The 25,098-nt window shown below is 41.4% G+C and overlaps 2 protein-coding genes across 12 annotated transcripts in view; one reads left to right on the plus strand and one right to left on the minus strand.

The window, feature by feature from the left end:
• KDM2B (lysine demethylase 2B) overlaps positions 1 to 6,464 on the plus strand; it is a 176,040-nt gene extending 169,576 nt beyond the window's left edge. For all 6 annotated transcript variants that reach the window (XM_030583398.1, XM_030583397.1, XM_030583399.1 and 3 more), the window contains 5 exons: positions 92 to 765; positions 2,438 to 2,601; positions 3,111 to 3,272; positions 4,419 to 4,637; positions 5,215 to 6,464. In XM_030583398.1, coding sequence (XP_030439258.1) covers positions 92 to 765; positions 2,438 to 2,601; positions 3,111 to 3,272; positions 4,419 to 4,637; positions 5,215 to 5,396 — 1,401 coding nt within the window. In that variant the 3' untranslated portion in view covers positions 5,397 to 6,464. The remainder of the gene's footprint in view (positions 1 to 91; positions 766 to 2,437; positions 2,602 to 3,110; positions 3,273 to 4,418; positions 4,638 to 5,214) is intronic.
• RNF34 (ring finger protein 34) overlaps positions 1 to 24,673 on the minus strand; it is a 53,725-nt gene extending 29,052 nt beyond the window's left edge. The window contains exons 1-7 of one of the 6 annotated variants that reach the window (XM_030583403.1): positions 24,561 to 24,673; positions 19,776 to 19,985; positions 14,935 to 15,324; positions 14,583 to 14,645; positions 14,122 to 14,323; positions 12,711 to 12,839; positions 10,416 to 10,891 (exon numbers count right to left, since the gene is read on the minus strand). In XM_030583403.1, the coding sequence (XP_030439263.1) occupies positions 10,728 to 10,891; positions 12,711 to 12,839; positions 14,122 to 14,323; positions 14,583 to 14,645; positions 14,935 to 15,324; positions 19,776 to 19,985; positions 24,561 to 24,566 (1,164 nt within the window). In that variant the 5' untranslated portion in view covers positions 24,567 to 24,673 and the 3' untranslated portion in view covers positions 10,416 to 10,727. Of the gene's footprint in view, positions 1 to 10,415; positions 10,892 to 11,378; positions 12,840 to 14,121; positions 14,324 to 14,582; positions 14,646 to 14,934; positions 15,325 to 19,775; positions 19,986 to 24,107; positions 24,190 to 24,560 lie in introns of those variants that run through there. The other 5 variants (XM_030583409.1, XM_030583405.1, XM_030583407.1 and 2 more) reach the window with 5 other exon arrangements.
• Positions 24,674 to 25,098: the final 425 nt, after the last annotated feature.

Consider the following 25,098-nt stretch of genomic DNA (forward strand, 5'->3'; position numbering starts at 1 on the left):
TCCTCTTGCACATGTCCTCTGCTGTTTGCAGGCCCTGTGGCACTAACTCATTAATTATCAGCTCTACTAAGCCTCAACCTTTTCCTTTCAGAGGCGATCATGGAAGGCTACAGATGACCGACCTGCCATGGCCAAACCCCTGCGGCGTTTTAAACAGGAACCCGAGGAGGATCTGCCAGAAGCACCTCCAAAATCCAAGGAGAGTGACCAGTCACGGTCGAGCTCTCCCACTGCGGGCCCCAGCACCGAAAGTGCTGAGCCCAAGGACAAGAAGAAGATAAAGATGAGGCGGAAAAGGCGGCTTCCAAATAAGGAACTGAGCAAAGAGCTCAGCAAGGAGCTCAATCAGGAGATCCAAAAAACTGAGAACAGCCTTGCCAATGAGAACCACCAACCCATCAAATCTGAGCCAGAGAGCGAGAATGAGGAGCCCAAACGTGCTCTGAGCAATAGCGAGAGACTCCACAGGTTCAGCAAAGGGTTAAATGGGACTCCCAGAGAGCTGAGGCACCAGCTTGTGCCAAGCCTGCGAAGCACACCTAGGGTGATTACCCGGCCACCACCTTCGCTCTCTCCTCCCAAATGCATTCAGATGGAACGCCATGTAATCAGGCCACCCCCTATCAGCCCTCCTCCGGACTCACTCCCCCTAGATGACGGGGCAGCCCATGTGATGCAAAGGGAAGTCTGGATGGCTGTCTTTAGCTACCTCAGTCATAGCGATTTGTGCATCTGTATGAGAGTTTGTAAGACCTGGAACAGATGGTAAGGAGCGGAGGGGGACAATGCTGCTTGTATCTATCTTCATGATGCGATTCATGGAGGTATAGCATAATCAGCACTTACTAATTTCTCTTCTTCCTGAAGGGGATTTAAGCATGTGTGAAGTTTTAGGAGATGATGATGCTCTCCTCAGTTCACATGGAGTGTGGGTATGGCCACAAATGCTGGCCTTTAACAAAACCATAGCAGATATCTCTCTCTCAATGCAGTTCAATCAAAAATAGTTTAAATATTTCTAGGTGAGATATGTATGTGCAGGAGCTGGCCTGCTTTTTCTTGAGAACTCTAGATCACCTGCAAGGCTGGTAGACATATAATCACATAACATCTCTCATGCCAACTTTATTCCAAAATCCTCTGGTTAGACAACAGCAGAGAGAGCAGTGTACTAGTATAGGAAGTAGAGATTCCTGAATCTGGACATCATTAGATACCTGCCTGCCATTAACTTGAGTCTTTTCTCCATCCAGTTATTAAACACCTCCTGAGATTCAGACAAGATATCCCATTGCCCCCTGTTCACTGATTTCAGAGGTGCTTCAAGTTGCTCTAAGATTGTTTTTGCATATATAGGACACATGGTGGAAAGAATTTGTTTGTTGTATTCCCAACCCTCTGCTTTTTAACAGCAGTTTCATTAGTAGAGAATCTGAGTATATTTTCCATGCTAATTATTATATTGCCATTTATGGTGTCTCTCTGGGGCTCTTATATAAATTGACTCAATAGGTCAATGATCATAACCCACCAATAAGCTGTAATGTATATTATGACTCTCATAGCCATGTTTCTACACGTGGCTGAACTTCCAATAAAGCATCCTCTTGGCTGGCTGCTCAGATGTATCAAAACTCTAATATTTACCCAGACAGGCAGATAACAGACTATTTCATGGCACTCCCCAGTAATGAATAGGATAATTGACAAGCTGATAACTCCATGGAGAATAAGGTCCATGGAATTGCTTCCACTGTGGATTCCTTGATGATTTTACAAGATGCTTGTAAACAGATTTTCTCCAGCTAAGTACAATGTTTCCGAATGCTAGGTAAATCTTGCAAGTTCATTAGGATTTTTGCATGGCTCTGTTGCCCATAGCAAACTGTAGCAACATGGAAGGGACAGAGACACAGAAGCTGTGTGTGTAGGTTTGAAATAAGAGATGCAGAGCAAGAGATGGAGATTTCAATCTTATGAGACTCACCAGTTTAGCTAAAAGGAAAACTGGAGAAATCAGAACAGTCAGTAGCACCTCCTTGGTTAAAACTGACCTTCAAATCCAAAGGCTAAGAAAAATAAGAAATTGTTCTGGTTTGTTGAGGCTATATGATGGGATTTTCAAAAGCTCCTCAGTGATTTAAGAGCACAGGTCCCACTGAAAGTCAATGGGACTGTGCTTTTGAAAATCCCTCCCATAACAGGGTTTCATCTGTTGGGAAGAAATCCTTACATTTTGGCTTTGATGAAAACACTTGAAGCAGCTTTCCATTTGTGTAATAGTCTCTGCTTGAATGCATGCATGAGCTCTCCCTAGCCTCTTCAAACAGATCTCTCAGCTGCTGCCATTACATTGGTTTCTGAGCTAGTTTTCACTCCTTAAGGCATTACAAAATTCAAAGCAAATCCCAAATTAACAATTGTATTGTTGTTGTAGGTGCTGTGATAAAAGATTATGGACCAAAATAGATTTAAACCATTGTAAATCCATCACTCCACTTATGCTCAGTGGCATTATCAGGAGACAGCCTGTAACCCTTGATCTTAGCTGGACAAACATATCTAAAAAACAGCTGAGCTGGCTCATCAACAGACTACCAGGTAAGTGACATTGTGACTGGTGTATTGATCCCAATTTAGATATAAAGGAGGTCTCTAGGGAGAAATCTCTATGAAATGTGTAATGAAACAAAATTTAAAATGATACAAAAGGGATGTAAATGACTGGAAATTATGTGGTGATTGTTGAGAGTCCTATATGAAATGAGTGGGATAGGTCCTAGTGGAAAAATGTCCAAATCATTATTATAAGCACCCTTGTTAACCAGCCTCTTAAGATTAGGATCAAACGGGTGATGGAGAACTCTGTCTTCAGGGAGATAGTCACCCATAGTGGTGGATATTCCAGATCGGGGTGAAGTACAGTGACATGGCATTGCAGGAACTCTTGCCCTGTCACTGCCTGTGTTAGCTCTGTTCTGTGGGCAGAAGATTGCAGACTCTTGGGAGTTTTAGGATCTGTCACTAGTGCTACATTTATCCTTAAAATTAACCTAAATTGGACTCTACACTAGGATCAACTATGGCATTTCCCTTGTTTGTATTTCCAGGTCTACGAGACCTGCTGTTATCAGGGTGTTCATGGATAGCCGTCTCAGCACTTTGTAGTTCCAGTTGTCCTTTACTCCGAATCCTGGATGTTCAGTGGGTGGAAGGATTAAAAGATGCACAAATGAGAGACCTCTTGTCACCACCAACAGATAACAGGCCAGGTAACAGACTGATTTATTAATTAATGTAGCTTGGCAAGTATCTTTCATGTGCCAATAGGTGGTAGCTGATTTGTGGGACACTGCACTTCTTGGGGCCAGATCCTCCGCTATAATAAATCAGCAAAGCTCCCTGAAGTCAGTGATGCCACTACAATTTACATTAGCTGACCATCTGGGCCCTATTCTGTAGAATGCTGACATATGAGATGTGTGGGCCAGTACTGGTACAGTCCTTCTGGACATCCTGTGGTAAGTTCCTAGGTAACAGGCTATGGCCTCTGGCCACTCACTTCATCTCGTGTGCCAGCTTTCCCAGCAAATGACTTTCCTCCATTCAGGCTGCAAACATGTATACTTTAAAAACCTGGAAATCTTTTCTTTCAATTCAGAGGAGCAGTAGCTTTTTTGGCCTTAGCAAGGCCTCGTATCAGCTCAGAGCAGTATTGTGTGATCTACCAAACATGCTGGATCTGAACCTGCAAATACATAGTGCTTGTTCCTATGAATAATTCCATTTAAAGTCTTTGGACCCTTAATTTATGTTACTGGGACCACACTTTTTCCCCCATCAGGGTTTGGATTTGTCCATATGCCTGTGCAAACAGGACATTACTGTAGACTCTTGCATGCTGATGGTTACAAATAGCTCTATCTCAATCATTAACAAAGCTATCATCAAAAATATTGAGCCAAAATGCATTTCACATCTCACAGACTGCACTCCTGGAGCTGAAATAAGTCCCAGTCTTCCATTTTGACTCACAGTTGAGTTGGGCTTGGGTTTGTCAGACCTCAGTTTTTGTTCTTTTGTTCCCATTGCTGTGTGGAACCCTTGCAAAAAGGGGAAAGTGATTGACTGCAGGGGAAACAGTGAAAAGGACTTTAGGTAAAGTGCTGTCAAATGTACAAGCTAAAAGTGAAAAAACAGGATGAAAATGTACTCTCACTGATGGTCACCTTGAGGGCTCCTTGAAACAGTAGGTAACTTAAATCACTTCTGTGTATTAACTGTCCATTTAAGTAAACTGAGGGCATTGGCACCATAAGTTACAATGCATTTTGTATGGGATTGTTTTTAATCTGCTGCTGATTGCAAAACTGGAGTGAAGTTTAAAAAAGCAAACAAAAAACTCTTTTGTCTTACAGGTCAAATTGACAACCGAAGTAAACTACGGAACATAGTTGAGCTGCGTTTGGCTGGTCTGGATATTACAGACGCTTCTTTGCGATTGATCATTAGACACATGCCTCTGCTTTCCAAACTAAATCTTAGTTACTGTAACCATGTGTCAGATCAGTCTATTAACCTGCTGACTGCAGTAGGAACCACCACGCGTGATTCCTTAACTGAAATTAATTTATCAGGTAGGTGGTGGGAGGTCTGAATGAGGCTTTGCCTAATTGTACCAGAGTTTGTAGTGGCATGAGAAATGCTGGATTTGTATGAAGTATAAGAGTACAAATTGCTGGGGAGAGTGAGTAGTGAGTTTACTTAGCTATCTCCCTCCTTCCCCCTGAAAGAGCTTCATATACTCTATTAGCCGTAGACCCCCCACCCCACCCCGCTAGCTCATGTGACCCTTCCTGGGGAAAAACACAACCTGCATTTCTCCTTTTGTCCACTTTGAATTCTCCAGCATAGAAGAAAGCGCTCTCCCTTGTCTTCAGGCTAGAAACCCCCACACTTTACTTTATCCATCCTCCCCTCTGCCACCAGTCATGAAACTGGCTTGTTTTGCATTTTTATCCAATATGTTACACAACTGGCTGCAAAGATCAGAGAATCGTCATCAAGCTGGTGGCTTTAACTCATTGATTTTATTGACCAGTGCAATGATACAAGAGCAAATGGGGGCATGTCACAGTTGGTATAAATTGTCCTGATACTGACAAATTAAGACAAACTGATTAATTTTTCTCCCCTTTGTTGTTTTTCTGACAGATTGCAATAAGGTTACTGACCAGTGCCTGTCCTACTTTAAACGTTGTGGAAACATCTGTCAGATTGACTTGAGGTACTGCAAGCAAGTGACAAAGGAAGGCTGTGAGCAGTTCATAGCAGAGATGTCCGTGAGTGTTCAGTTTGGTCAGGTGGAAGAGAAACTTCTTCAAAAACTGAGTTAGTTAAAGGACAAGTGTGTAAATATTGGGGCCAGGGGTGGGGAAGGGACTAAGAACATGTAGGGATTTTATTTTCAATTGGGAAATCAGAAAATATCAAAGATTGGATTTTACAGTCCTGTCAAGGAGAGGAGATCATTAAAACTACCCATGTTAAGAATTTCAACCTGTGCCACTTAATTCAGTCTACCTGGGATGTCCTGCACTGACTCTTATGCAAATTCATAAGGCGACTGTTATTGATGATAAATGTTCACACCTGGAAGAAGACTGATCTGTTTAAAGTAACACCGCATGTGCTTGGGTAGTATAAATTTAATTTCTGCTCTTCATTTCTTAAAACAAAAACAAAAGTTGGTGTCATTAAAGTGGACCACACACTGCATTTCTGCCTTCTTAACACATTTTGTTTTGTTACATCTAACATTATGCAGAAATATTTTTGTACAAAATTGTTTAAAAGTTATTTATGCAATGTTTGAATGCATTACCAGTGTTTTGGTTTTGGATTGCCAGTTTTTATCTTTACAGTAGGCGAGAACTTAACCTATACTTCGTAGACGAAATATCCATCTGCAAACGTGCCCAGGTCAGGAAAAGTAGGTTAATACTTTCAATTTAAAGCATGTTTTAATGGAAGTTTATATCCTGCTTTGTATACTTCAGAAGTGACATAAGCATGTTGTGGAAACAAGGTGTAAATGATAGTTGAAGTAAGACACTATGCCAAGTTTTATCTGTATAGAAATCACCTTTTTCTCAAAATTTTAAAAATTCCAATTTCAGCTTTTGCACATAGGAGGGTTTCACTTTGTAGCATGAGCTCTTGTACTCAATATGAAATTAATTTATACAGTGAGTCAAACAGTAGAATAAATGGTCAAGCATAGTCTTTTTTTCCTCTTTCTTTGAAGTGTGAGTTGAGTTCTCATTTAAGGTTTATAACATGGTTATTTCCTGATTGTAAAATTCTGCATTAATAAGTGCCATTGTTGTAAGGTGTTGTTTTCGTAGAATTTCCTGATGCAGTTTTACCTTTGTTGAATTTGTATAAACAATTGTACAAAAACAGATAAAGCCTAAGAGGGTTTCTATTCAAACTTGAATTGATAAAAATTGTTCTGTTTGATGCAGAGTCAAAAGTATTTACAGTGCAGTTCTCATCTGAAGAGTAACTTTATTAAAAACAAAACAAAACTGCAAACCACTTTCTTACTTAACACCTGTGTGTACTCAGTCATGACTTTCTGCCTTTAGGAACAAAACCAGGTTGTTTACTGTGTTTTGCTGTTAGCCATGCAAAGCCACCACCTAAGACTGAGGTGAGATGGATTTTTTCTTTTTGCATATGATCAGTCGTGAGGTTTCAGTTATGCATAAGCAAAACCACTGAGCAGAAAATGGCACAGTGGACACGGAACACTCTAGGGTTGCAAGTGTAAAGTGACCTACTCTGGCCTGAAGCATCTTTCACTAGTTAGGATACATAGTCATGTATCTCTAATATACCAGAATTCTCTAAGCGTGCTGATAAAATTATCAACTCTCTCTCCTTTATTTCCAAAAAGTCTGACAAGTTCTGGTCCAGAACCTTGGAGCTTTGTGGTGTTTACCATTTTCTCAGGCGATGTGTATTAAACAGTATAAAATGGCATAAATTCCAGGTAACACAATTATTTAGATGAGACAAGACTAAAGCTCATGAGCAATTTCAGAAGGACCTAACGTCTCTCTAGCTGGGAAGCAAAACTGCTAGATGAAATTTTTTGACAAGGGAAAGGTAATGAATGGTGGAAGGATGAGTATACAACTACCTATATATTGCGGGGAACTCAATTTATTATGAGAAGACCTGGATGTACTCCTGTGGGCTGTTCAGTGAAACCATGTGCACTGGCAGTCAAAAATGAAAATGGTAGGATAGATAAAACCTGGAAAATGTCAGAACAGATAGAAGCACCTTCACTGTTGGAGTCGAGATGTGGTCCATCTAGGTTTGCATCCTCAACCCAGCATGACTCATCTCTCCTGTTGTGTTTGCAGTGCTGGTAGTTAAAAAAAACATCTTTACCTATAAAGTGAATACATCTTGATGTGGAACCCCCTACTGTCATTCTTAATTGCTTTTATTTGAAATGATTTTATTCTGAAGAATGACTAATTCTGCTACTTCAAAATTCAGCTTTAATGGAATATCTTTCCTGTGATATGAACATTTTGAGAACCAACAGTGCGCTTGACCATTACAGAATGTACAAGACATAATCTCTGCTCTAAGAACCTTCAGGTAAGTAAACAGTACAACTTGGTGTAATGCAGCAAGTGACCAAACAATGGGGGTAGCCAAGCAGCACGGATTTTGTAACTGCTGCATTAGTTGCTGGATTAATGAAGAGCTTTATAGAAGTGTTTTGTTTTCAAACAACTGGTAAGATGCCCTGCATAAAAAATTGACATCAGGCAAGCTCACTCAGTTTCACCATCTGTAAAATGGGCATAATATTTTTTGTAAAATGCTTTAAGATCTATGGATAAGCACTATGAGATCTCTGTCTGTGTGTGTGTGTGTGTGTGTATATATGTGTATATATATATGTGTGTATATATATATATATATATATGGGATAATCAATTTGAAAAAGTTACTATGATCCTGGTTTCCTTTTTACAAATTTCCTGTCTGTAATGCTTGTGTAGTAGATAAAATAGAGGCAAGTGACTGACTTCCCCTGGCAGAAGCAGCAGCAATCACCTTGGGGGAAGAGGGGAGTTGTAGAATGGGGAACCAATTGGGGCCTGCCTCTCTAGAAAACTTTGGACTTGCCTGAGAGTTATGGGGAAATGGTACTGATGATTTTTTGTAGCTGATAAAATTGTGTACCAGTAGTTGTTTTGCTACATTCTTTTGGGCTCTTTATTTTTTGGCCCATCAGGGTACATGCTACTACAGCTAGCATGTTTATAGTTCTTGCTGAAGTTTCACTTTCTATACTTAATTTATAGGAGAGGTAGAGCTAGATTTTTCATTCACAGGCTGCTACTTGTCCCCATTGCAGAAACTCACAGCTTCTGGAGGGCAGATACTTTGTCTTAAAATATAGCTTGCTGTCAATTTTCTAATTCACATCTTTCCAGCTGTCAGGCAGACCATACCAAGTAATTCTAAAAGAGGCTTATCAGCCTCCAGTTCCATGGGGATTAAGCCTGCAATTGGAATTGATAAAGGATTTTTCTGTTCAACTGCAACAACTGTAACCCAGGCTGTCCTCCTTGAACCTTCTCTTTAAACTACTGCTGAGTTTCACTATAAGGCATGTTTCCTAATAGTTTAATCATTTTTGTGGCTCTTCTCTGAACCATCTTCAATTTTCCAACTACTTCTTGAATGGTGGACACCAGCCCTAGACACTATGCCAACACCAGTTACCCCTGTGCCAACTAGAGCTAAAATAACCTTTCTAATCTTGAGATTTCTCTGTATGTGCCATGGAGTGGCATTAGTCTGGTGGCCAGTGTCATACTGGAAGCTCATGTTCAGCTGATCATCCACCACAACCCCCAAATTTTTTTCAGTGTCACTATTGCCCAGGCTGTAAGCATAGCATACATTTTTTGGAGATGTATATTTAGATTCAGCCATATTAAAACATGTAAGTGTTCCCATCTTACTAAGTAATTGAGATAGCTCTGTCTGATCTGTGCTCTTCATTATTTGCAGATTTTCAGTGATTTTTTTTTTGTTTAAGGTGATCAATGTTTATCAAATAGCATAAGGCCAAAAACTGATCCCTGTGGAACCTCACTAGAACCAGAGCTGTTCAGTGATGATTCTCCATTGGCAGTTACACTGAGACCTGCAAGTTTAATCAAAATGTCTCATGGTGCCAAGTCAAATGCTTTAGAGAAGTCTAAATATATTAGGTCAGTTACCTTTAAAAAAGAGCGAGAGATCTTGTCTATTTTCTGTAAACCCATGTTGATTGGTATTTTTGTGTTACATGTAATTATTAAGCCCTATATTAGCTGCTCCATTGTTTTCCCTGGGATTTATGTTAGACTGACAAGACTTACCTGGGTCACCCTGTTTTGTTTTTTTTAGTAATGGGAACCACCTTAGTTTTGTTCCAGACTTCTGGAATGTCCCCACTGATTGAAGACTTATTGGAAAAGTCAGTTCAAGCTTCTCCATCAGCTCTTTTAAAACTCTTGGATGCAAAGTTATTGGGACCAGCTGATTTTGAAGTGTCTGACTTTAGCAGTTGCTGTTTCTCAGGAGGATATTAAACTTTCCACTCCATTAGTATATCATGTACTTCAGTAAATATTTCTCTATTTAGAAAAATAGAATACTTCTACCACTTTCTTCTAGTAATGGACCAGTGCCATTAAGATTTTATCCTTAACATCCTTAAGGATGTTGGCCCTAAGTTTCTTGCTGTAGCCCACTGGTTTCCTTATCAATTTTCTACAATTTCCTACCTGTGAGATCTATATGCATTACTGTCAACTTCCCCTTTTCTATATTTTAAGTAGCTACCTTCACTCCATACTGCTTGTGAACAACAGCAGGATGCAAGATGGGCTTCAGGCAAGGCCAGTGTTCCACCAAAGGCTTTAGATATTGCAGGGATGTGATTTTAGAAGGGGGCTGGCTACATCAAGATAGCATTGAAGCTTATTACTGTTATGGGGTGGTTTCTTGTTCCTTGTGTATATAAGACTCCTTATTTGTCATTTACAAGGTGGTACTCAAATATGAATACTGTGCTCAATCTTGTTACATCACTACAGAGTCCAGTTTAAGGTGACCTGTGTAGTGAGTGTTACAGGTGAGGGTTGTGCACACCTGGCTAAATCTAGGGAGTGTATGAGATTCCTTTATACAGCTGCTCAAGAGCTTGCAGTCTGGCCATTCTAACCCCCAGAGGGGATTTAGTCAAAGCCTATAATTCCTTGTTTTTAATAAGGGGGGGGATAGTGAATAGTTTTAAAAAAAAAAAGAGACATAAGACTAACCCCAGACCACTTCCAAACCTTTATTAAATTCAGCCATTGTTCAGAATGGAAGTAATGTGTGTGCGACATTCCCCTACATTAACTTACCAGCTGAAGAACTTTGAGTCAGTAACTTCAGAAAGTCCTAAAATAAAGCCAGAGTTTTGCTCCCTTCTCAAATAAGCAGTAATGTCTGTTACTGAAGATTCTCTGTAAATTGCATGTTTTATTTTGAATTGTCCCAAACATCAGCAGCTGTCTTTATACTTTCAGAATATTAACAAGTTTGCTAGTTTATACACAAGCTGGATATTGGCTAAAGTTTTGAAGGAGTTTTCTTCAAGAATGATAGAAGGTTGTACAATAATTCTTTAAAATAAAGAGCCAAAAACAATCCTGAAAACCTTTAAGTAGCATACAGCAAGCTAGGCACGGAGGTTGTCTTCCATTTCCAACTCTTACCATCTCTATGGAGCCCTGTGATTGAATTGCAGCACTTGAGTCTAATTTAAAAACAAAAACCTAGCTTTAAAAAACAAAACACCACCCTCAAAGTAGCTAAGGTAGAGAAGCTAGCTTTAGCACTGCTTTGCTCTCTCACACACACCCCATCCATTGAAGATGTGAATCTAGCTTAAGATTCCTGCACTTACTCCCCTACTTCAGCAGCTTGTACTTATCAAAAACACCACCACCACACACACAGAAATCCAACCCCCCCACCCCATTCTAGGCCCAAGTAGATGGAGGTACATTGCCTCCCATACCTATCTACTGTACAGAAAACCAAAAGTATTTTTAATGTACTAATTTCTCCAGTTGCCAGCAGTTGCCTTCTCAAACTAGGTGAACACCTGGGAATTGAATAGTGGGCTGTACAGAAAGTTGAAAGAGACCCAGGTATAAAAAAAAACACCTATATAATATGGTAATTAGTTTTTGTGCAACACCATTTGCCCAGTAAAATTCAGCTCAGATTAAAGTTGTCACTGGATAATGTTAAAGGCATTTCAACTGCCATTAGAGGGTTTTTTTTTTTTTTTTAGGAAGTGGTTATACTGTTAGATATCTAGTATTAGAACAGATTACAGCAAAGGTGGTCGGCTATACTGGCTTCCTACTACACTCCATTATTTCCTTCACCTAGGGGACCCTTTAAGGGAAATGTTTGTATTCTAAAGGAACAGTTTTACTGCCCCTGATGGTGGTTTGATACTATCTAGAAACTGGACCAAATAACTTATTTCACAGGGGTCACCAGAGTGTTAATTGGCAATTTTGTTCATTACCCTAGTCTTGATTCAACACACTTGTGAGCAAGCAGTAGTTAAACAAAACTACAATTCCTCTTAATCCTGTTCTTCCTTCCTCTCAACCCATCCCTACCCCAGAAAAGCTAATAAATTAAGGTTTGAAATACTATAACTCCCAAAAGTTAGCATCTACTAGTTTTGCCATAATTGACCTGTATTCACTTTAAAGTTCCCAGTATGTGGAATACAGTCTTTGCAAAATATAATAGGCTTGAATGAATTTGGGACCACTGAAGTTAACTTGTTCCCTCTAACTACATTTTATTTTACATTTTATTTTTATTAGCTCTGTTTAATGGCAGCCAAATGCTATGTAGGAATACACAGTTCACTTTTATAAAGAATGTTCAAGGACAGCATACAATATACATGTAATGAGACAGACATTCTGAATGAAGCAATAAGCATGAAAATAGATTAGCTGTACCTGCACAGAAACACTTATGTAATGGCAGTGCTTTCTACAATCTTGTTTTGACTGTTAACGCTATTGTAGCAATAGTGTCAGAACAGTTACATTCTAATATTAAAAACTTTATTAAGGAGTAATATGAGTGGTGCTTATGTATTGCTCTTAGTGAACCAGACTATAATCATCCAACAAGATGGTTATGGTAAAGCACTTTTCTGTTGACTATACTGGACCCTTCAGTAAATTAATGATTAAGGTGATGTTCTTCAGAAGAGAATAATAAGTGATGCTAGATCTGCTGTAAACAGTTGGACTTAAGCAGTTCATGGCTTTATAAGGTAACTCAGGCAGCTCCTGCAGTACACATGTTGCCAAACTGCAATTTTAATTCTGTCACAGGAAAGTGTTTCCAAACGCTGCTATAGCCTGCCATTCAAAATGTTTGATTCATATTGAAACTGTTTGTCATAACAAGCTTCATCAGTCCTGCCCCCAGAAATACAGGAACTCAGGGTGGCTATAAAACATATTTTTGGTCTTAAGATTTAAATACGTGCACTGCTCGTACAACATACTGTCTACAGATGGGACACTCACTCATTCTTTTGCCGCACTTTGTGCAAGTGACCATGTGACCACATTCCAGAAGAACACAGTCAATTACTGCATCCATGCAGATCCTACACAGATTATCATCACTCTCATTCAGTTGCATCTTCTCTCCCTCTGCAAAGCAACAGATGGGGTTAAGATTTAGAGAGATTCAGGCCATGGCAAAAGCAGCTAAATTCTGTCCCAGACATGTAGGAAACTAAGCCAACTCATTTCAGTATCACTTCATTTTCATCTGCATTTACAGTAAAGCTACTGGTAAAATAAAGCTTTAGGTTTATAAATAGAGTAAGATTAAGCTAACTGATGCAGAGTATGGTTTTGTCCTATATTTAGGATCAAATACCTCTGTCACATAGTCCAAAGAAGAGAGTACGGGACTAGGATTCAAATACAGGTATCATTCCAGCTCTGCCACACCCACTGTCATTGCAGGATCAAAGTCATCCCACCTCTGAGCCCTATCAGTTTCATCACTTGTCAAACATGGATAATACTTACCTCCCCTCTTTGTAAAGGACTGATCACTACAGGTATGCAATATTATTAACAGGGCCAAATATAATCTTACAAAAATTGCTATTGGGGTACAAGACTGACACATTTAGTAACTATGTAGAATTAAAGAGCAGCCATCTTGTATGATGGAAAGTAGATCCGAGTATTCATCTTTCATATTTTGTAAGATGTTAGAGAAACAGGAAAAAAATCTTGAAGTTTACATTTAACTGTACCAAAATAATGCTGTAACTGAGTGGTATAATTGTGACACTTTAACTCAGTTGTGCTCAGTTTAGGACCATAGTGCAGCCATTTGTTAAAATGCTAATTTTAGGAAAAAGCCACCAGAAACTTGATAAGAAAACCATCACTTGTCCGAGCAATGGCTTCACAGCTAGTCCATAGAGAGACTGGTCCCCTGGAGGAGGGATTTTTGCCAGTGTAGCTTTTATCATTGAAAAGTAGTAACATCACTAAAGTAAGAGTTCTCTAAAAGATTTTTTTCTATGCCAAAAAAATCCCACTAATACTTAATTTACACCCTCATGCCTTTCACCGGGGTTTCACAATTTCATTTTCTCTAGTGGGTTGGTTTTCAATAGTGTAGTTGTTACCAATTTAACAACTTGAGAATAGCTGAAGTGAGAGTGATCAAGTTTACTTAGCTTCAGCAAGTCACCAAAACAGCACAATTTTAGGAGCCAATGCCACATATTGATCAATAGTGTAACTCACATGCCAGATCTAGCACAGCTTCAGCTATTCTGGACACAGCTAGTACAGTTAATAGTTTTCCAGTTGTTGCAGCTGACAAAAGCACTCAATACCCATCGTCAAAGCCAGTCACTAGGGAACAAGAGTTAGTTTCAAGAAAAAAAAAGAACTAAACACCTACGTGTCGTGTGATTTTCCTCACTCTCTCTGTACAGCCTGCTCACTTTCTCCACAAGTTCCCATTTTTCACAGCATCCTGAATAGTTGACAAAATTTCGAGCAAGTATTTCCTTCAGCTGTCGAACACTCAACCCTTCAATATCTTCCAGACTTGAAATATCAGACAATGATGCTCTTGCTCGCTTTCTGGACATGCTAGGGGTCTGAAACACACCAATTATTTCTTATGCTTTTAACTTTAAGTCACCAAAAAAAAGTTACTGTTCTAATTTTAGCTAATCCCTGCTGTAGTTTAAAGAATTTCATTTTATTTTATTTACAATATTTTCAAATATCTGTTAACATGCAGCACCACAGCCTAGTTCACTTAAACTAAATTAAAAGCATGAAGGCTCTATATGGTTTTCTGTGTCAGATGCCAAATAGGGCTAGTTTACTCTTTAGGCGATTCATGTGTCTCACCTGCTCTTCTGTGTTTTCTTCTTCTTCTTCTTCATTATTTGAAGAAGGCATTCCACTTTGTCCCTGCATATACAATTAATCAGATCATGACAACAACCCCCTCTGGTACAGTAAGGAAAATGCTTTAAATAGGTCACAGATGACACACATTGGAAAGCTTATGCTAAAGTTGCCATTACAGTTTTAAGTGATCAGAGTCTTGTCCCAGTTACCCATGTTCTTCCATTTTCAAGCACAGGATGTAAAAAAGGTATTTCCTGAAGACCCTACACCCGCCCCTTGGTGTGTGTACATAAGTGTAGCAGACAGCATTTATAAGGTCATTGTAAGACCAAAACTAGTGGTACTGTACCTGTACAGGTGTTCCATTTTCTGTGCTTCCTCTTCTATTTGTAAGACCTCCTTGAGAGGAGGACACTGATACAGAGAGAGAAAATGGATGTGTAAAAAAACTAGAAGTCTGTGACCTTGAAGAATGCAAGCTACTAGTGTCTGTATCCTCAGAACCTAATCCATGATGGCAGAGTACAAGATCCACCAAGTCTTCTTTTTCTCGACAAGTATCTGTTGGTATGTTTCTAAGGATCAGATACTGACGCAGATCCTTGATTTTCAATTGCATTAACTGAGGCCGCTGAAATGCTGTCTCTTGTAATAAGTGACAAGTAGAACATCTTCTGAGATTTTCTTGTAAGATTGAACAAACTGAGCAAAAATCCTTCTTGCAGTCACAACACACATGCTAAACAGGAAGACACAAAAAAAGCCATTGAACTGTATGCCAGATAGTCACAGGAGTAAAAAATAAATCTGTTTGCTATTTCCTTCACACACACCCTCCATCACCCACTGCTATTCTTAATGCTTTCAGCTGACAATCTTAGTACATGTTTTCTGAGATGTCTATGAAACTGGTCTGTCAAACAGTTTTGCAGGTACTCTCCAGAGCAGTTGTAGGGTTAGTACATTTATCAAGACATTTAATCAATTTTAACAAGGAAACACTTAAATACACACTAAGTTGTAGTTAACTCAAAAGGACATCCACTTGAAATCTAGTCAATTTCAAAGTGAGTTGCAAGTAATTTCAAGTACTAAACCTGCCACCAAGTCTGTTTTTATTTTCTGAGGAATTTAGTGTTTCTCTCTCACACACCTAAGGGAAATCTGACTACAGAGGAGAAAGTATGATTATACACAAGGTGCTGGCAAATGTGCCATGTAAAAATGATAAATCTGATCTTTCAGGTTTAGTGATCTTCGCCATTAATTCTTACAATTATAAGAGCAATTTGAGAGAAGATTGATATAAAATGAGTCTCCTTTTAAAATGGTTTTCCTACTTTCAGCAAAAGATAGATTTACCTAAGAACTATCATCGTCCTCAAGTACTAATTCTGCAAAGCCATGCAGACCTTCCATCCCCTCTACTTTAACTTCGGATACATCAGCTAAAATATATAGAAGAACCAGACAGCTGTTGGAGATCGCTTTTTACTTCCAGAATATAGAACCAAGGTATACCCCCACAACAGCTGCATATACTAAAAAGTGGCAGGTCACAAAGCAAAACAATTTGGAGAATAGCCGCTCTGTGGTTGGAAAGCTCTTTGTCCTTCATGATACAGTTTCTGCAAATTCTGATTGTGAGACTGTATACAAGGCATCCTCTTCCTGTGATGACATAAGTGTGCACAATTCCACAGGCCTCATCTTGACTAGAAGAGATGTTTTTAAAAATGTTAGCCAACACATTCTAAAACATTTTCCCTTGACAAGACAGTGAAGACTACAGGGGCAATGTCACAGAAGACAACGTATAATGACTGCAGTGTAACAGTCATTCAGCACCATTAGAAACACTACTGAAACCTTGACGTATTGTTCCCCTTCCGTTCCCAGAGAACTACATTAAGATATTCAAAATTGAGTGTAACCTCATTAGCTGGGATAAAATTACTAAGACTCAGTTCTGATGATTCAAGATACTAACCAGGTTCTAAGATGGAATCATGAAGATACCATTTTCTGCACTGTGCTACTAGGAAATTCAGTCATGGGAGACAATTATGCCTTCCTCTGAGGTAATGGCTAGAATGTCACTTATGGGTATTTCACTGGGGGGAGGGAGGAGCGCAGCAAAGAGAACTCCACAGCAACAAGTTTTATATCCTAGACTCAGGCTCATGCTACAGCACTGAAGATAGTTGTGTAGACATTTTGGCTCAGGCTGGAATGGGGGCTCTGAAGCCTCCCATCCCATCCCAGGGCAGCAGAGCCCAAGCAGCTACACAGCTATTTGTAGCATCATAACACAAGCTTTAAGTCTGTAGACCCGGGCTCTTGAGAGACTCAGCTGTGGATTGGTTTGTTTTTACTATGTAGACATACCCTGTACTTTTTTCCAGCTTGCAAAAGCCTCTCAAGCAAGAATGTGACAAGAATATTTTAAGGGAAGCTATGAAGATATGTAAAGAACAAGGTAATTTTCTAATTAGACTATGTCCCCTACACTCTAAGTCAGGGGTCAGCAACCTTTCGGAAGTGGTGTGCCAAGTTTTCATTTATTTACTCTAATTTAAGGTTCCACGTGCCAGTAACACATTAACGTTTTTAGAAGGTCTCTAAGTCTATAATATTTACTTTACATACAACAATAGTTTAGTTATATAAGATTTTTAATATGTTTAAGAAGCTTCATTTCAAATTAAATTAAAATGCAGAGCCCCCTGAACTGGTGGCCAGGACCCAGGCAGCGTGAGTGCCACTGAAAGTCAGCTCGTGTACCGCCTTCGGCACCCATGCCATAGGTTGCCTACCCCTGCTCTAAGTAGAGCCAAACACTGTAATTGAGCTACAAAGCACTACCAATGTATCCGTTTCGCTCAAAGCCATGTAGGATAACCTTGGTATACAAAAAGAAATAACTATGGACACCACAAACTTCAAAAAAAAAGCTCTTCAATTAGATTTACTATTTCTAATATGAAAACAGAAGAGTCAATGTTACATACTCAGCCCTTCCTGGAGACATGCTAAGTTCTTAGGTTGGCACCTAAACTCATCTCTCCTACTACAAGAAACTAGACACCATAGGAAATATCTCCACAGCAAAGAAAAAATATCTGTAGGGAAAAAGAAAAAATTCTCTTTCCACATATCACAGGTCAACCTTACAGGGGAATAAACTGTAAGGGACACATCCACAGTAGCAAATAGAAGATGCAGAAGTTAGAGTTTAAAATCAGAAGTTCACTTTTCCTGAATCTTCAGGCTGACAAATCTGAATTACAATTCTTCCAACAATGAAAAAAAAGGGAGGTAGACTGAGGCAAGGATGGTTTAAGGCAGAAGTGGACAAACTTTTTGGCCTGGGGGCCACATTGGGGTTGCAAAACAGTAGGGGGGCCAGGTAGGGAAGGCTGTGCCTCACCAAACAGCCTGCCCCCTGCTCCCTATTCACCCCCTTCCACTTCCTGCCCCATCCAACCCCCTCTGCTCCTTATCCCCTGACCACCCCGTCCTGGGATCCCCTGCACCTAACCACTCCCCTGGATCCCCCCCCCTCCCCATCCCCTTTTGGAATGCAGCCCTGCGAACATGGGAGGAGGACTCAGGAGGAGCAGGGGCAGCCGAAGAGACGCAGTGGTTTCCCCTTCAAAGGGCCGCTTCTCTCCAGCCGGCTGCGCAGCCACCCAGTGCTCCTCCAGAGTCCTCCGGCCGCGTTCCCACCACCCGCCTGCTCCCCTACCTCCGCAGTGCAACCCCCTCTGCAGGGGGTGTGCCAGTCCTGAGCTGCACCCTGTGTTCACTGTTAAATCTGTCCCTGAGCCATGCCACCCAGCTGGAGCTAACCACACCACTGTGCTCCTGGCATGGTGAGCTGAGGCTGTAGGGGAGGGGGGACAGCAGGGGAGGAGCCGAGGTTGGCCAGGAGCTATGGGGCTGGTCAGGATGGCCCCACGGGCCAGATGTGACCTGTGGGCCATAGTTTGCCCACCCCTGGTCTAAGGGCAACTCTGATGATCACTTGAGGCACAAGTGAAATGGTTCTGCATTTAACAACCAACTTGGAGGACAGGGATGGTGGGAGCTCTAGCAATTAGCCTCAGATTCCTGATTCTCCAGTCACAACAGCCCTGATCTGAATCCCATTAAAGTTAATGGGAGGGCTCCCAGTGATTTCCAAGGACCGTGAATCAGACTTAAGTTCTGAACAGTGTTTAGTTTACAGAACCTGAGATAAATAGCAGTCCTAATTCAAGAGATCCATTTGCATACAGGCAGAGGAAATTGGTACAGCCAACAGTCATGAGTCCCTTAACACAACTACCTCAACCACAATGATTAGTGTAGATCCTTCTCTCCCCACATTCTTTGGAATTTTAATAAATAAGCCCTAGGAAAGCTTAGATTGAGACATTATGGACCCTCAGCTGCTGCTCAGGCAGATTGCCACAAAAGGAATGCAGAGCACAGTAGATTAAAAAAAAGGGGTGGGAAATCTCTGCCAAGAGATTGATCTGTTGTAAGAATCTCTGAATATTAGATTTTCTGTAAATCAGAAACAGTTGGGCTTCAGTTTATTGTAAGTTCACTGCAGAGAACTGGGTCACCTGAGTGGTCAAGATAATGTTGGCCTGCCAAATTGACTCTAATCTTACAGATTTCTATGTATTTATATAAAAATAATGTACAGTCAGTCATCTTTATGCGTTGGGTTTTTGAAATACATCCATAGTTTAAACAAAATTCCAATCAATTTTATGTGGTAAATTTTGTTGACTCACTTGTTTGACTGTAAGTGAAGTGATAACCTAATTCAGTGCAGTAGCCTTTCAACTTCCTAACCAACCGTATTCCTCTGACACAGGGCTAAGACTGCAATTAAGTTCACTTGGTTTCTAAGGAAAATGCTATAATACTAATTGTGAATTTGAGGCTCTCTGTTGCTCAGCTTCTCCACTACTCAGTTGTTCAAAATAACAACCAATGAAGTTGCTGAACAAGCAATATAGGAAAACTTCTAATCCTGTCTGACATCAACTTCCTCTGTGACCTTGAACAAATCATTAAAACCCCTCCACCTGGTGCCTCAGTTTTATCATCTGTAAAAGGGGAAAATACTTCTCTCCTGACAGGTCTACAGATTAGTTACTGTTAGTAAAGCATTACTTAATAAATTATACTCACCTTTTTCCTAAAAACTGAAAATGAAAGCCCACAGGCTTTGCAGACTATATTGGCTCCTGAAGATGGATATGCTGAGAAGTCTGTATTTGGTGCAAATCTGAATGGGCCAGTTCCTCCCCCAAATCCTGGCTGTTGGCCACGGACAGCTCCAGTACCCATGACTTCATTCAGCAACCCACAGCAGGAAGCCCACATGGACGTGGCTCCCGCCTGAAAACAGTAAAGGCAAAAAGGAAACTTAACTCCATTTTAAGATTCTTACCCGTGCGTTACTTGTTATTGAAGAGGTGCTTCATTCTGTTACACCATCATCCCACTAGTGCGGTGTATGAATTCCCAGAGTATTAGTAATTTAACACAGTAATAACTCTTAGAATTGTCTTAGTCTTGTGCTTCCCAACTTGGGTCTGGACAGTTAAAATAAGCAAAGGGCCTCTTTTGAGAGCAGTTTGGTGGGGGGCATTGCACAAGCAGGCAAGGTAGAGAACCTGAAAAGGTAATGTTTTAGGAAAATGGACCAGTGAAAGAAGCAGACTAAGGATCAGTCAGCAAAGACACAGGAACCCACAAGGAAGACTGGCAGTTAGTGAGCAGAAACACTCAAAGGATGAGAGAAAAACCAGCAAAATCAGGCCATAGCCAACAGCACAGGCTCAGCAAAGAATCTGCTGCTGGAAATGGAGAAAGGTGATTTGGTGGAAGCAGATTACACCCAGACAAGAATACCCAACAGGTGGGGTTTCTGCACTGGAGAGCAGAGGCACTGGAGCTACCGGTAGCCTTTACAATAAAATTGCTAATACACACTGACCAAGTTTTGATTTTTAAAATCAAGCTGGAGCACCCAAAACATTCACTTTTAACATATGCACATTTCAAGTGTGAATTACTTGTTATCCTTGGAAATATTTTATACTGAGTGTCTTGCAAGGGGGAAGGCAATCCACTATAATATGTATTCTACTTAAAATCTACACTTAGAGGAGGCAGCTACTTTTAAGATTCAGACAAACTGTGCAAGTCCAATTACAGTTTTTAGTTAAACTCAAAAATGATTACACAAAGAAAAAAAGAAAGATGTGTTCCTTGATCAGGCCAAGACCACAGTTCCTTCCTTCTTGGAAGGAAAACAGAGTGATATGACTGAAGGATTTATGCACTTTTAAGGAAAACACCAAGCAATGAATTTTAAATTGGTATGTTTAAAGCTATTTTGTCTTTCAAGCCTTTACCAAAACCACTCTGGAATACACTAAAAAGGGAGATGGTGTCTTACAGCTAAAGAGAAAGAAAATGGAATACATAGGTTTGTGATTTCAAGGTTAAATGCTAGTGCAGGAAGGAGCCTTTATCAGTTAGGTGTGCATGGAACTGTGCGGGCATTTTATCTGGAGATTGAAGGGTTTCTAACTCACAACTCACATTTTAGCCACTAGCTAGACTCATTTTAAAGTGAATTTATAAACTTATTCTAAAATTAACTGAAAACATTCTGATTTGTGGCAGTTTAATGCAGAATTAAATATATATAACCCAGGAATTTTGTACCCTTCAATATGGTAGGAAACATTCCGTTAATTTTGAGATTCCAGTTTATAATAAACCCTGTCACAAACTAAAGTTATTTTATCTAAATCTTTCCATGAGAAAGACTCAGATAAACTTGAAAATCAATGAGAAATGCCCCTCATAGTGATTCTGTACATCTCCAGCCCACACAAGCCTTGTGCCTTCACTTTTCCTGTAGGAAGTTTTCAACATCTCTAGTTGAATGCATCACTGAGGTTCTAAACGTTGTCAGGGCTAGGACCTTGCGTTCCTTTACAGCACCTAGCACATTATAGGCACCATCAGAACCAAATATTCATAGACAATAAATCTACTCAGCCCAATCTTGCAATCACACCATGTGTAGAATTTACACTAGACATAACAGGAGACCTGCACATGGAGTGCTCCCAGGACACTACCATCATTTAAAGTTTCCCACACACTCTTGTGAAAAGGAGTTAAAAGATGTTCACCCTGTTACAGGAATACCTGAGAACACTGGATTTTTCAACCCATCTTAAAATTCTTATGTCACTGTGTTTCCTTTAGCAACAAGATCAATTAATCTAAAAACTCCGTCTTTTTGTCCGTAAGCAGCCACATCACATGTCTATTAAAACCTTATGTCCATGCCTGTGTGGGTTAAGTTACTGTCAGTATATTTTAAAGAATCTTATTTGCAGTGAAAATGGCAATAAATCCCCTCTAAACTGAGCAAAGTGTTGGGCAGTAATGATTTAACTGCCATATAAAAATCCCTTTAATGTACATTAATAGACAAATGTTCCCGCTGAGGCATGTAATCAGACATTCATGCTTGTTTACACATGTTAAGCCAGTCTTCAAAGAGCTACCAATATACAGTCAGCACCTCAGAAACGGACAGTTACGGAACTTTAGTTCTTCTTAACCCAAACCTCAATTTTCTACATTTAATACCAAAAAGAATGTAGATTAACCAACACTCATTTTTCTGTGCAAATTTCAAGTTGACCCTGAGCATCCCAGTTTTACTAGACAAGAATGAGTTGTGCTGAGATTTTTTTTTTTAAAGCAACTCACAAGATATACACTTTTTAATCTATGAGGACTAAAACACTTGTAACAAGCACTTTTAATTATTTCTGTAATAGACATGTGAGACTCTGACAAAAATAAACTGAAATTTAAAAACCACAACTGCCAGCCCAGCATTCCTGAGTAATAGTTTATAGTTCATAAGACAGTTAAATACATTAAAGTAACTGCAATTCCATGGTTCAGTGAGGATAGTACTGAAGTAAGGATTAGCCAGTATCAGAACCTGGGCATCTAGGAATATTGTAGGATATAAATGATTAAATTAATTTTAAAAGAAAATTTTTGTAGATCTTGTAGATCTTGTAAAGTGCAGGTTTATTAGCAGTCATGAGAAGGCCTTGAAAGAAGGTGGCTTAACTGAAAAAATGGAACTGAAAGGTAACTGATCAGATTGAAGGAAGAAGATGCCCCAATTATCAGAGTTAACTATCTCCTCCATGCCCAATTGTTTTCTTTACAGGACCTGTGCTCCATTTTATTATTATTTATTATGTATATAGGAGTCCTAAAGACAGTTTTCAGCTTGTTTTTTCTATAGGCAAGTTATGTCCTAATTAGAACTTTATAAAAGGTGACATCATAAGAGTCAAGAAGTGACAGTGAAGCAGGGTGAGGAGAAGGGATTATTAGTTCTGGTTTAAAACTTGAGTTTGTTATCAATATAACTTCAATAGCTAACTTTGAGAATAATAGAAGCCTTTGCTAAGGATTCTGCACCTTTGTGCACTCAAGGCATTACACTTTCACAAAACAGATTCCCAAGACTTCCAGACATATTAAGTCTGGTCATCCCTAGTTGGAGAATCTCTGGGATTTCTAAATAAGAGAGAGACAGAGTCAGAGTCTGTGTGTGTCTAAGTAAGTATAAAAATGAGGGCAGGGGGTTCAAAGACTGTTTCATGGCTTCTTTATCCATTAGACACATACCAAAGAGGACAAGCCCAACTTTTTTTCCAGGTCCCCCCGCCCCCCCCGAATCCCCTACAGTTCAAATTTAATGAACTGCAGCTTCTGTACTGTGCCCTAATGTCCACCATCACATCTACCTAGCACAAATACACATGAATGCTCTGAGCCATAAAGAAGTTGTACTAAATCTTGGAGCATATGCCAGATCATGACACCAGGATCTGGTGCAACCCAAGATCTATGAACATTCACCAACATCAGGAGGCAACACTATAGCAAGACCAGGTCTCAAGTTCATCATTAAAACAGGTCCATTTACAATCTGTAAGCCCTGAACAACTCCTGCTAGGGTACTCAAACTTTTTTTTACTGGTGACCCCTTTCACAGAGAAAGCTTCTGAGTGGTAATAGAGTGTTTTTATTTATATTTAACACCATTATAAATGCTGGAGGCAAAGCAGGGTTGGGGGCGAAGTTGAGAGCTCACAACCCCCCACCTCCCATATAATAATCTCGTGACGCCCTGAGGGGTCCCAACCCCCAGTTTGAGAACCCTTGAGCTAGCGGATGGTATCTGGCAGAGCTGCCTGCATCTCTTCCAGGTCCTGTAGGACAGGGGAAGTCAGCTCAAGCTAGCCCCTGAGAGAGGCTAGTCGATACTGCCCTGTAAACTGGTGTCTGGCTTACGGACTGTCTCCAAGCACATGCCTGAGCAGCCACCCTGTGATGTCAACAACTGCTGGAACTGGGTCTCAGAGCCCTACTAACGCCTCCATACAGCCCTACGCACACCTTCTGCCCCGGCGGTGCTGCGTCTGCTGCAGCAGCCAAACTGCGAAATGTCACACCAAGCCTCAGGCCCTGCCCCTCCTCACTGGCCGGATCCGGAGCGCCTGCAGCGCTGACCCAAGCCAGGCAGAGCGGCGTGTGGCCAGGGCGGGGCTCGGCCCGAGTGGCAGCCTGGACGGGGTATGCAACGCAGCACAGGCGCCAGGTCGGCCGGGCCCTGGGAGAGGCGGGGCAGCCCCCCGGGGGAGAGCGCCCCTGTGGGCTTGGCTCACGGGCTGCCAAGTCACGGGCGCTTCCTGGCCTGGCCTGGCCCCGGCCCCAGGCGGGCCCGCGGCGGGAGGGGGCGGGGGACGACGCAGCGGCGGCCGCGGGCTGGGCACTGGCACAGGCGCCCGCCACTCCCCGCCAAGGGGACACAACCCTGGCGGCTCCCCCCAGGCCCGGGACCCCGCTCACCTTCATGACCGCTCCCGCCTCTCCTCCTCCTCCTCAGGGGGCAGCGAGCCCAGCACCGTAACATCCCACGGGGCCCCGCCCTGCGCGGCAACTGAGGGGCCGCCTCACGGAGGGCGGGACAGGCCTCCTCCCACCCCCATTGGTCGCCCCTCAACCAATGAGAGCGAGAATGTCCAGCGGACTCTCCAATCAGAGGAGAGGGCGCGTCCATTCCATGGGGAGGGGGACGAGTCCATTCAATGGGGGGTTGCGAGAGTGAATGTTAGGGTCTCCCCAGTCCCCACCCCCAGGGAGGAGCTCGGGCGGGCCGGGGCAGGGAGGGGCTCGGCCCAGGGGTGGTCCCAGCTCAGGGGCCGCCCCATGACTGCAGCGCCTGACGGGACAGCGCAACGGCGCTGCACCTGCATGACCGGGGCAGATCGTCTCTGGACCGGACCGGACCCGAACCGCCCGGGACACCCCACCAGGGCCCGTCTCTAGACCGGACCCGAACCGATCTCCCACCGGCCCGGACACCCCACGTGGGCCCGTCTCTGGA

This window comes from Gopherus evgoodei, chromosome 13, assembly GCF_007399415.2.
Source record: "Gopherus evgoodei ecotype Sinaloan lineage chromosome 13, rGopEvg1_v1.p, whole genome shotgun sequence".
NCBI classification, from domain to species: Eukaryota; Metazoa; Chordata; order Testudines; family Testudinidae; genus Gopherus; species Gopherus evgoodei.